We start from the raw sequence: 13,185 nt of genomic DNA, 5'->3' as shown, positions 1-13,185 counted from the left end.
ATCCACCCTACAAGATACTGAAGAAAGTTTTGTCATTATTTTATTACTAAGCTGTTATTTTAATTACATATAGGCGGCCGTCAATAGTGAGTGCGAAAGAGATGCACCATTCCGGCCGTCTAATGGTGCATCTCACTTGCACTCACATTGACGGCCGCCTCATTTGGCGCTCATGGTTAACAATTAAAAATAACAGCTCAGTAATCAAATAATGACAAACTTTCTTCAGGATCCTGTAGAGGGGCTTTCAACTTTGATTCAGTCACTTTTTGACTTTCATAATAATAGTTTTTAACCGAGTTATTAAGCCTTGAAAATGGCCATTTTCGCGTTTTTCAAATTTTAAATCGAGCATAACTCAATAACAGTCAATTTTAGAGAAAAATTACAAGAAACCTTTTTAACTCATAATGACCAAAGAATCTAAAAAAATATACGAAGTGAAAAAATTTATGTTTTGAATTTGTTTAAAAAAATTGTTTAAACAATTTTCCGATCCAGTACCTCCCGGCACTGTGTGTATTTGTTATAAAGAACTCTTTGTAAGTGAGTTTGTGCAACAAAATCGAATCAGAATATGTTACCTAACGGAGGCGACGATACAGCCTGGACTATAAGCTAACAACAAGAATTCAAGTTCCGGTCTCCAGTTACGTCATGCGATGCGCGAACTCAGACGTATTTGTGCTACGGGAAGCTCCTATCTTGTTATTTATAGTATCATGATCTTACCTATGGTAGTGAGCACTGTTGATGAAAAGAACACAGCTTTTAGGGTAGTCCACTTCTCCGTTTCGTCATCGGAGAACCTCATTATTCCTGCTATGAACGAGTCTTCGAGAATTTTCTCGTACTCCACTAACTCCGTAGAAATCACATCAGCTACGTAACTATTGTTATTTATTAATAAATCTAGTAAATACTGTCTTTTCTCATGTAAGGCTGACTGAAAGTACCTCACTCTGGATATTTCTGCTGGATATTCGAAGTGCCTAAATATCTGAAACAAAAGAAAACATTGTTAATAATAAATATAAAGGCTACTTTTAGTAACTAAGGCAACAAGCTTAAGGCCTATACATCGAACACGATGAATTTGAAACTGTTCATTACAATAATGATTATGATCTAGAATCTAGAAAGTGAAATGCGCACGTAGAATCTATTTTTTTTTGTGTTCTGCTATCTCTTTGTCAAAGGTCTGCCAATTTTTTCGATGTAAGTTTTTGGACCGTCACCAGATGCCAGTTTGTAAACATCACTGAAAATTTACTGTTTATAAACATTAATCACTGTTTATAAACAGTAGGTAGAAGAAATTTTTTGCAGGATGTTGTAGGGCATTTTGTAATGGTTCGAGGATATATATGTTCGTACGGTTCTGGCAGGAAGAAGATCTAGTCATTAAAACACTACGCGATCTGTAACTCAGAAGATTCTATACATGAATATCTCCGCAAAACATTGACCAACATATAGTTACGAACCAAACTGATTTCATCCTATATAGTAAACAACGATTCCAGAACAACTTTAAAAGAGTAGCCACTTACTCTGGAGCAGACGTTGACTCCAACCATAAATATAAATTAATTTCTAAACTACCCGAACATGTGGGAAGGTACAAAGGAATAGGGAAAGCTAAACTCTAATTTAAGTTAATATAAGGAAGATGACATAGAACAATATTGGAAACACATCAAAACCAATATACACAAGGCTTCACAAAATGTTCTAGAACAAAAAAGGAGACAAACAAGGAAAAGTTGAATCACAGAGAAAATTCTAGGCATGATCAAATAAAAAAGAAATATAAAAATGAAAGAAGAACACAAAATAATATAAACTGCTCGTCAAAAGTTAGGGATATAGAAAATTCTGCTGAATTTTTATAGTAGATTTTTTCCTGAACAGATTAACGGATTCCGCTAATTTTTTTTATTATTTTAGACTTTTCTTTAGTATTTACACAGTTATGCAAAGGTTTACTCAAACTTTTTTTTTGTACTTATACCGGGTGGAAGAAAAGAAATGTTTTTCTTATGTTAAGTTTGAGACGCCCTGTAGGGAGGACGAGGTACAAATGGGAGTATATATCGGAATCGTATTGTAGTCTTATGTTTTGTGAACATTTTGTTTTTTGAATGTCCCTGATGTCTTTAGAAATAAAAAAATAGACGGTTTTGTAATTTAACATGTATTTTAACCGAAACAAAAGTTTGAGACACCTTGTAAGGAGAAGAAGGCACAAAGGTGAGTATACGTCGATATTTTGTTGTAGTCTCATATTTTGTGAATATTTTATTTTTTTAATTTCTCTGATATCTTTAATAACACAAGAAACTAGACGATATTACTCTTTAATATGTGTTTTAACTGATGACATGCGTCACATCACACATGTGAAACATAGCAAAAAATATATTAAAGAGTAATACCGTCTATTTTCTTTGTTATTAAAGATATCAGAGAAATTAAAAAATAAAATATTCAAAAAATATGAGACTACAACATAATATCGGGGTATACTCACCTTTGTGCCTTTTTCTCCCTACAAGGTGTCTCAAACTTTTGTTTCGGTTAAAACACATGTTAAATTACAAAACCTTCTATTTTTTTTTTGTTTCTAAAGATATCAGGGACATTCAAACAACAGCATGTTCACAAAACATAAGACTACAATATTATTCTGATGTATACGAATGTATACATTTGTACCTCGTTCTCCCTACAGTGTCTCAAACTTAACATAAGAAAAACATATTTTTTCTTCCACCCGGTATAAGTACAAAAAATAAGTTTGAGTAAACCTTTGCACAACTGTGTAAATACTAAAGAAAAGGCCAAAATACTTAAAGAAAAATAGCGGAATCCGTCTGTTCGCGAAAAATCAACTATGAAAATCATCATTCTTTCTATATCCCTAACTTTTGACAACCAGTTTATATAGAAGAATTAAGACAAATATAAAAAAGACAAAAAATGTATGTAGGTACAGTTAAAAACTGCGAATTAACAGAAATACTAGTTTTAAAACATGACATGACGATTAACTTTTATGAAAAACATACACATAATTAACAGGACCAACGATATTAGAGCCATAAGGAGATTATTCAATTTCTAGTTAAAAGAATCATAAAGGCCGTTGGATCAGATGGAATAAATGTTAGAAAATGATACTTATCATTAGACGCGTGTGCAAACTTTTTAATAGCATGTTTAAATAAACTTAATAACTTTAACATACAAAAATGGTACGAAATATTGCTGATATGCCCAAAAAAGTGATAAAAACCTATTGCATAAATCGCAGTAAAACAAAAGTCCGAATTAATCAAAAATTCAATCATTTAATAAATAATATTCACCGCTTGACTTTCATATATCATAAAAATCTGTTGCTTCTATCAACTGCGCAAAATTTGTGGCGCTTCAACCCTCACTTATGTATATACCACACTCTACAACCGAGAAACAAGAACCGAAAGGCACGCCACAATTTGCCAAAATTACGTATTTTTTCACCGCACACTATTCTATTTCAGAACAAAAGATAATAAGCAAATAACGAAAGGGCATAAATCACGTACAATGAGTGGAAAATATTGTATCAAGGTCGCGCAGGACCCTTTTTAACGAAATACGATCGGAAAATCGGAATTTCATTACTATATAGCACCACGCAAACATGGCCTATATTGGCCATAAACATGGTGGTCTATTAATGAGGGCTTCACAAATTTCTGGAAAAGCAAAGTTACATAGACGTAGGCTTAAGTCGTTAAAAGTATATGATGGTATTAAATTAGAAAGAGACTTTTGTTTAATTCGGAAATAATGGGGTCGTTAAAGTAAAGTGCTTCGATAGTTTGGTAAGCAAGCTGTCGAAGCTGCTGCCAAAAAACTACTATTTTCTAAATAAATTATTGATTTACAAGTAAATTAGTAGATTTCTGTTGATCAAAATATATAAACTGTCATAAAGTTTATATATTTATACGAAATTATCAAAAGAAGACGTTCGACAAATGTGTGCTTCCAGTCATAACTTACGGCGCTGCAACACTATCGTTAACTAAGGCGACAGCAACCAAACTTAGAGTGGACAAAAGAAGAATGGAACGCTCACTTATTGGACTGACTCTCAGAAACAGGGTTTAGAAACGAGGAAATCAGACCGAATAGCATGGCTGAAGTGGAATTGGGCGGGCCATGTAGCCAGGACGGGAGGTGGACTTAAAAATTACAATGTGGAGACAACGAGTAGACAGAAGAAGTAGAGGTAGACCACCTACACCCTACACTCCTACACGATGGACAGACGACGTCAATGGGGTGCTGGAAATTAATAGCAAGAAGACCAAGACCGACAGAACTGGAAGCAATTAGGGTAGGACTGTGTTCAACTTTGGATGCAGAAGGCTGAATGATAATAATAATAATAATAATAGCGTTTATTGCCCAACAGTTACCCATTTACAGAGCAATTTTACAAATAAATAATAAACAATTCTCATGCAAACAAAGAAATAAATAAAAAAGAAAACAAATATACGTTATAAAGACAAAAAAAAACCAAAATGAAATACCTTAGGTAAGAGCTCGACACTTGTTTTTTAATTCATAAGCACTACAACAGAAGATATCACAATTATTAGATAGTTTGTTTGCGTTTCTGCAAATTAAGTTGATTGGTGCTGTCAACATTATATTCGTGTAGGATCTTTCACACATAAATGTATTATTAGATCGAGCTGATACCCGAGGAACAAAGATATCGATTTGTGCTAGTAAATTAGGACAGTCAACTCTACCATTTAATAGTTTATGCAAAAATAATATCGCTGATTGATTCCTACGCATTTCTAATGAAATAAAATTAAAACTATCTAACAAAGCGACATAATCACAACCCCTTTGGGGATATGTTCCTGTAACTTTGAAGGTTAAAAATTTTAGATATTTTTTTGAACCCTTTCGATAACGTTGGAATAGTTAAAATAAATAGGATTCCATATTAAAGCACCGTATTCCAATTTGGATCTAACTAAGCTCATGTACATAGCATTTAGTGCTGATAGATTATAGAAACTTTTGCAGTTGCGAATAATAAAATAATTTGAGCGATATGCCGAGGAAAGAATATAATTAATGTGATAATTAAATGTTAGTTGACAGTCCATGTAAATACCCAGATCTTTGATACAATTAGTTCTTTCTAGTACAACATTATCAATTTCATATGGAAACATCAAAGTATTATATTTACGACTAAAAGTAAGAATCTTACATTTAGATTTGTTTAGGTGAAGTTGGTTTTGTAGACACCAATTATGTAATAAATTAATTTGTGTTTGCAACATAACACAATCTTCTAAGGTATTAATTGTTACATATAATTTCAAGTCATCCGCAAACATCAGCTTATTACAATCTAAGGACTCACTCAAATCATTTATAAATAAAAATAGCAATGGGCCTAAATTCGATCCTTGCGGGACTCCACTAGTTGCAGTATATATTTCGGAACTATAGCCATTATAATAAACATACTGTCTGCGTTGCGACAGGTAAGACTTGAGAAGCTGGAAATAAGTATTGTTAATTCCCATCGAAGAAAGTTTTTGTAATAATATTCGATGGTTTATCTTGTCGAATGCTTTTGAGAAGTCAGTGTAAACTGCATCAATTTGCCCCCTTGCGTCAAGTGATTTACATAAATACTGAGTAAATACTGCAAGATTACTAGTAGTGGATCTTGCGCTCATGAATCCATGCTGATCTGTAGATATAAGATTCCTAGCAGATACATATATACGATTATACAAAATGGTTTCCAAGATTTTAGCAGCATTATTCAAAATAGAGATTGGTCTATAATTATTCACGATATTACGGCTATCTGATTTGTGAATAGGACAAACCTTAGCTATTTTCAAAGCATCCGGAAATGTTGACGTTTTTAAAATTAAGTTGAAAATTGTTTGTAGTGGTTTTATTAAAACCCGCAGACAATCTTTAAAAAGAAATGATGGGATTGTATCTGGACCTGACGTAAATTTGTTCTTTAACCTCTTTCCAGCTTCCAAAATCTCCTTTTCCGTTATTGGTTCATAACTAATATCCAACCAGGTACCCGGGTCAAAATTGGATGATGATGATAATGAAAGTTAATGAGTTATAATTTATGAATAACAATATTGAAGAGGTGTACAGTTGATGATATTAAGAACTCTAAGAGTTTGGTATTAACATTTTAATTTTGTGAAAACCTCGACAATGATTTTAGGGGAGTGCAATTAGAAAGAAAACATGCACTGTTTCGGAAAAATTCAAACAAGCTTATATTTTTTTAAAACTTTTTTGTTAGTTTATATACTTTTTTTTTGTTTTGATTCTGGCCTTGGTTCAGAACCTTTAGCCACGTAACTACATATAAAATTATTATTCGTTCATAAGTATAAAATTGCCCAGTATACACTTAAAAATAAAGAATAATAAAAAATAAAGCTTACAAATAACAATGCCTACTTACTATGCCTACTTACTATGTTAATAAATACAACTATATTAATTTTTGTTCTTTTTGTTTTTTTTTTGTTTTTTTTTGTTTTTTTTTGTTTTTTTTTTTGTTTTTTTTTTTCTGTTTTTTTGTTTTTTTTTGTTTTTTTGTTTTTTTTTTCACTACGGTAAGAACTAAATCCGATTCATCCTCGTGGAGATTTAGAACCTCTTAGTGATTTATTTATTTATTTTTTTTTAATTTTTTTTAATATATTTTTTTATTATTTTTTTTTAATCTTTTTTTTTTAATATATAATTTTTTTTTGAACATACATAGGTTACAAATAATATAATTAATTACAGGAAATATCTCATTCATACATTACATAATACAAAGGAAATACCTATTCATTCAAACTATTAGTTTTACATTCACACTTTTAATTTAATTTTTTGAAGAAATGTCATAACTGATATTGTTAATTACTGCGTAACTAGGAAACTTTTTTATTATCAATTTTACGAAAAAAAGTTATTCTTCATAAAATGCTCTGGATAGTCAAAAATCGAAAACTCAACCATCAGATATCAAATTTTATCAATTTTATACGAGATATGTCAAAAATATGAATTTCGTTAAGGAGTAAAGTACCTTCATATTCCAGAATATGAAAAAATGCTATTATGAAAAGTTGTTTGAAATTAACAACTATGTTTAAATACACAATTACATCATTCTAATCATCGAAAAAAAAATTTCAATTTTTTCTCAAATTACGGATACTCATCATCATTTTATTGCAATTATTATGAGAACTATTTTATTATCACTTTTACGAAAAAAGTTATTCTTCATAAAATACTCTCCCTGGTCTAAAATCTAAGATACAACCATCAGATATCAAAATTCTTTAATTTTATATGAGATATGTAAAAAACATGAATTTTTCTTAAGAGTTAAATGCCTTAATTATTCACAATATTTTAATTAGAAGAATATAATTGAACACTTAAACAAAATTTTTAATTCCAAACAACTTTTCTTAATATCAATTTTCGATATTGTGAAATGTAAAGGTACTTTACTCTTGAGTGAAATTCATATTTTTTTACATATCTCGTATAAAAATTAAATTAATTTGATATTTGATGATTGCATCTTATATTATATATGATGCAGAGTATTTTATAAAGAATAACTTTTTTTCGTAAAACTGATAATAAAAAAGTTATAAATAGGTTCCAAGTTACGCAGACATACTGTATGAGCTAAAATTTTTTTTTGCTGAACATTTATTATTGTTAAAGCTTATTATTAAATGTATTTTAGGAAAGTTTTACAGAAAAAAGTTTGGATCATTTTGTATAAACATTTTTTTAGCTGGTACTTTTCGGTTTTTGTATTATATTTTTGTTATCTTTCTTAATTTTCTCAAAAAGAAATAGTATATTTCATTTCTAAAGTAAAATAATTTAGTGCATTTTAAAGATTACATCCTAAGCTTTAAAAAAACACTTATAAAACTGTAATATATCTGTTCAGTGTTCAAACTTGAGTAATACCGTCTTAAAGTGGTGGTAATTCTATAAAACTACAAAGATTTCGAAAATTACATTTTTTGAGACGTCATGTCATTTGAATTAAATTTTTGAGAATTTTTTTGAATGAAATATCATTTAGTAAGATGCTTAAAAGGTAAGTTGTTCAAAATTGAGAGTTTTATAAGAAAAATTGTATTAGTTACACATTTTTAAATCATGTTTAAACAAAATTCATGTAAGGTTCACTTTCCGCCCACACCGTACGTATGCCCATACATTTTATTTCTTTTTATTACAACCATAAGATAGCTTAATTATTCTTCTTTCATGTTCAATGTGTAAAATTTCATTTGATCTATTAGTTAAAGAATTACATTAAAATAACTCAACCGTGTACTTAGCCGTACGTTAGTTTACAGTGCGCCAATGTTTGTGAGAAGGGTGACTTTATCGGTATAAATAAAAAATTATAGAAGATACAGATTTAATTTTAGAAAATTCTTTATATAAGGTTTTTTTGTAAAATTTTCTGAATTTTTCAATGGTCAAGTCATTTTTTTTTCTAAAACCTATATCTTCGGAGTTATTTAAAAAAACATCTAATTTCGTCGTTCATTTGTTTAATAAAAATGAAGCACCCACTTCTCGAGTAGAACTTTTTGATATGTTGTTTATTAAACATTTCTTAATGAAATTACAAAAAGTTCTGTCTTGTTTGATTTTTTCCGAAGTGAAAATCTATATGCACTCCCCTAGTTTCAGATTTTCAGTGTTTTCTATCCAAACTGAAATTTTAACGAGATTATTGTAAATAAATAAACAAATAAAGTTATAAATATCATCTCCAGAGAGGATTTAAATCAAATATATGGTATTTAATACAATATTACCTTTAATACTTTTTTATTGGAAAGATGGAGGTCAAAATATAAAAAAATTCTGAAGACATCAAGAAATCATAATTTTTCTAATTATTTATCCATCATTACCAAAAAATATTGATCATTTTAATTACAACTATAATAAGGTACATTACTCATTGAGTCATTGAGCCATTGAGTCACTTGGCTAAAACTTGATCATGACCTTTTACTAGAGCATCTTCATAGGATTGGAATCTCTGAAATTTCTCTCAGTCCGTGTAATAATGAATATATCGGAGATTTGAACCATGTACTCTTAGATTGTCTTAAGCATGGGAATCAGACTCGAAACTTAATATTTAGGTTTGATCGATCTCAACATTAGCCTTCCAGTTAACATCAGCAATCTTTTATCTTATTCTGACAAAAATCTATACATAATATTTTCATGAAGTTTATAAACGATTCTACGATCAAAATTTAAACACCTTTACAACAAAATTCTTTGGCAAAAATATTCTTTGTCGAATGCCATCTCTCCCTCCACACACATAAAGACACTTCTTTTTTATATTATTTTATTATATCCCTATTATAAACACAATGTCTAAACCAAATGGTAATAAATAGGATAATAATGGGATGAGACAATCAAGTTATCAACTGTAATTTAAATGCATTATCTAGATCTAGGGCATTTCCTGAGCTGCGTGATTATTATAGATCTTGTCATCAAAATAACAATCGTGGCGTGTATGTATTTAAGAAAAATATCTTTATGTTATTGGGAAACTCACAAAAAGTAATTAAATGCGGTGTCGGTTTTTGGAAGTCACCAAAGCATCGAAGTTAACCACCGTCTACGTAGTTTGGAGATCTGGAATTGCCCTTTCCCACAACCCACAACATATTACCGTAACGGGGTTCATTTGTGAACTACATAATAGAATCGCATGGAAAATGGGTGAACATGCTCATGCTCAAATTAATACCACATGTAAGCTTGTGCGGTGTTTGCGGCATGTCGCATTTCCAGTTTACTGCATAATTAACTCCTGAAATATTTTAACCAGATTTGGCAAAGTGTTGTTTGTTGACAACAAACCTAATATAATAGTACGGGATCCGAATCTAGGTTGACCTTTACGCATCTGTTTACCGGATGAAACATTTTTTATTAAATTTCATTCATAGACAAATACGACTTGCATGGGTTGCCTATCAAAATATTGTCATAGCTATCGTTAAAGGGGGGGGGGGCGTAGGATTTGAATTCAACATTTCAGGCACATTTTTGTGAATGTTTTTTGAAAGCATGGTAAAATTATTTTATTTTTAAATTAAATAATCATATTCAGTATAATTCAAAGGATATTAAAAAACATTTAAGAAGAAACAGTAGCGATCAACAGGTAGCGAAAACGCGTTCCAAGATTGCGGCTGTAATTTTGAATATTTTTTTTGAGATATTTGGCACACGTATTCGTAATATAATAAAGAATGGCGGTACAGAGCCCAATTTGAAAAATATATTAATATGTGGAAATTACTCTGTAATTAAATACAATATTAAAAAACGAGCCTGTACCGCCATTAAGAAGAACAAAAAATACACTTTCTTCAAATAAACTTTTTTATCCGTTGCCTAGATTTTGGGTCATTTTGGAACTACTAATGAAATAAAAAATTTTAGTAGTTCCAAAATGACACAAAATCTAGGCATCGGATAAACAAGTTTATTTGAAGAAAGTGTATTTTTTTGTTCTTCTTAATGGTGGTACAGGCTCGTTTTTTTAATATTGTAATTAATTACAGAGTAATTTTCACATATTAATATATTTTTCAAATTGGGCTCTGTACCGCCATTCTTTATTATATTACGAATACGTGTGCCAAATATCTCGAAAATATATTCAAAATTACAGCCGCAATCTTGGAACGCGTTTTTGCTACCCGTTGATCGTTACTGTATCACCTTAAGCAAAAATATTGAAAAATGAGTAAACTGTGGCAATTTTTTAATTAGAAACAATGGATTTTGCGGTGGATATTAGAACTCATCATTGCATCGTGTGAAATGAAACATTCAAAAATATTAGCCTATGAATTTTTCGAGGAAACGCTGTCGAATTTTTTTAGTTTTAACGATCTTTGACTTTTTGGTATCACTCAGAAATCAAAAGAACACTCAGAAGTCAAAAGAATGAATTTTTGGCAAAAAATGACTGGTTTAGACAGCGAATTAGATCTTTTCCTTGGTTGAAAATATTATTAAATGGCGAATGAACTGGGTATGATGAGATGAGGCAGTCGCCAATTAATTTTTCTTGTTAAAAGGAAACAATCTGAGAAAGTTTGGGAAACACTGTTTTATAGGTAGTGAAATCATAATCATTTACATCATTGTCGTGAAGAATCAATATTTTGAGCACCATTCGATTTGGCCTATGATAACAAAATTAGTTTACCATTGTTTAAGTATTTTTTATGACACTCCTCCCATTTAAACCTTTATGCGATTAAGTCACAATTGGTTGCAATGAAAATTACCGTTTTAACTGATGTTTTGCACAATTCTTTAAAATAATCTTTTTAAACCTTATGTTTATATGGAATTAAGTCACAATTGGTCGCAATGAAAATTACCGTTTTAACTGATGTTTTGCACAATTTTTTAAAATAATCTTTTTTGAAAACGATTTTCGGAGTTAAAATCGAAACGTCAAACAGCAATTAAAAATGTAATTTTTAATAAAGATTGTAAATAAACATAACATTTAACTTGGCCATGCTACAAGAAAACAGTTTGAGAACCTCTTTCATTATCTTGCCAGCAAGTGGGTAATATAAAAGCAGTTCTTGTTGCGTTACAACTAAACGTCAAGAATGGAAATATACTAGATAAGCTCTCTTGTTTTTCATGTTTATTAAAACTTTATCAAATATTCTCTTTCTTTTGCAGACATTTAACTAGCTCTTACGTCCTTTGCAGTTCCTGTTAAGGAACTTTATTGGATAGAGTATTCCCCTCACGTCTTGCTTGCATTGGGATCTTATAAATTCCCGACATCACCTGGAATAAATGTTGTGACGAATACATGCTGGCAGTACGTCTACGAAAATTTGCTTACAGATCAAAGTGATAAATCCATGGTTTTAGCTTGAAATATCGCCTGAGTAATAAGTAAATGGGAACGTTCATGTACATAAGATGATATACAGGGTGTCCCGGAAAATAGTGCGTTCCTTTAAGGTATGGAGAGAATACACAATTTGGAACAAAAAAGTCCTAAGTATACCATTTTTTTCTAAAGGTAACCGTTTCCAAAAAAAAGTTAACATTGTTTTCCATATACCTGTATTTTAATGTTTGGAAATTTTAATAAACTGGCAACATCGATCGCACTACGGAATAATAACAGATAATAAGAACTCGTTTGTGATTGTGATTTACAGTATTTAAAATAATCCAACCTAATAGTAGGTAATACTTATGTATTTACTATTTGTTTACTAAAATTATTTTCTTTTGAAATGTATTGAAATACCTATTGCATAATTTTAAACGAATTACACATTTTTTAACATAAAATCACATCTTTCAACTGAACTAGTATTATGTATTTAGTAAGGTTTAAATGGGTTGAATGCTGAGTATTGCTGAGGGCTTTAACTGAATTACATAGTTTTAATAGTTTGCAGTGGAACTTAAATACACCAGATAATGTCTCAGTAATTTGTTTACTTGTGAACTGAAATAACTAAGTTGTACTTACTTGAAAATAATTATTATACCGAATAGATGTTTCAAGTAACAAGTAACCTTTCACAAACACCATTCATAGGTAATAACAATAGGTAATACACTCACTATTCGAAAACATTTTCGGCATTGACACTAAACAGGATTCTTTAAAACTATCTGTTTACTATCTATCTTCTATCTATTTACATGGGACTGTCTATGCTTAAATTTGCGTACCGCACATAGTTGTCAGATTTAAATTTGCATACCAAAATGTATTTTAATTTTTTGGTCAAACGGTTGCATTTAGAAAAAAAATGTTATAAGAGTTTTTTGTTCTACATGGTGCCTTCTACCTATACCTTTAAGGAACGCACTATTTTCTGGGACACCCTGTATGTTTTTAATATATCAGTGCTAATTTCTGAGAAGGAAACATATCATTATTCCACCTAATACGTTCTGAGCCCTATTTAATTTTTAAAATTGTTTTATATACTCCTCTTGTTCTATCTCACTGTATCTGGG

The 13,185-nt window shown here is 30.3% G+C and overlaps 1 protein-coding gene across 1 annotated transcript in view; it reads right to left on the bottom strand.

Moving 5' to 3' along the window:
• LOC114329390 (TWiK family of potassium channels protein 7) overlaps positions 1 to 13,185 on the bottom strand; it is a 330,581-nt gene that overhangs the window by 103,999 nt on the left and 213,397 nt on the right. Inside the window, exon 3 of the mRNA XM_050642206.1 lies at positions 733 to 1,000. Within this exon, the coding sequence (XP_050498163.1) occupies positions 733 to 1,000 (268 nt within the window). The remainder of the gene's footprint in view (positions 1 to 732; positions 1,001 to 13,185) is intronic.

This window comes from Diabrotica virgifera, chromosome 1, assembly GCF_917563875.1.
Source record: "Diabrotica virgifera virgifera chromosome 1, PGI_DIABVI_V3a".
Taxonomy (NCBI): domain Eukaryota; kingdom Metazoa; phylum Arthropoda; class Insecta; order Coleoptera; family Chrysomelidae; genus Diabrotica; species Diabrotica virgifera.
The sequence above is the reverse complement of the archived record's forward strand: the minus strand, read 5'-3'. Positions and strand labels throughout refer to the sequence as shown.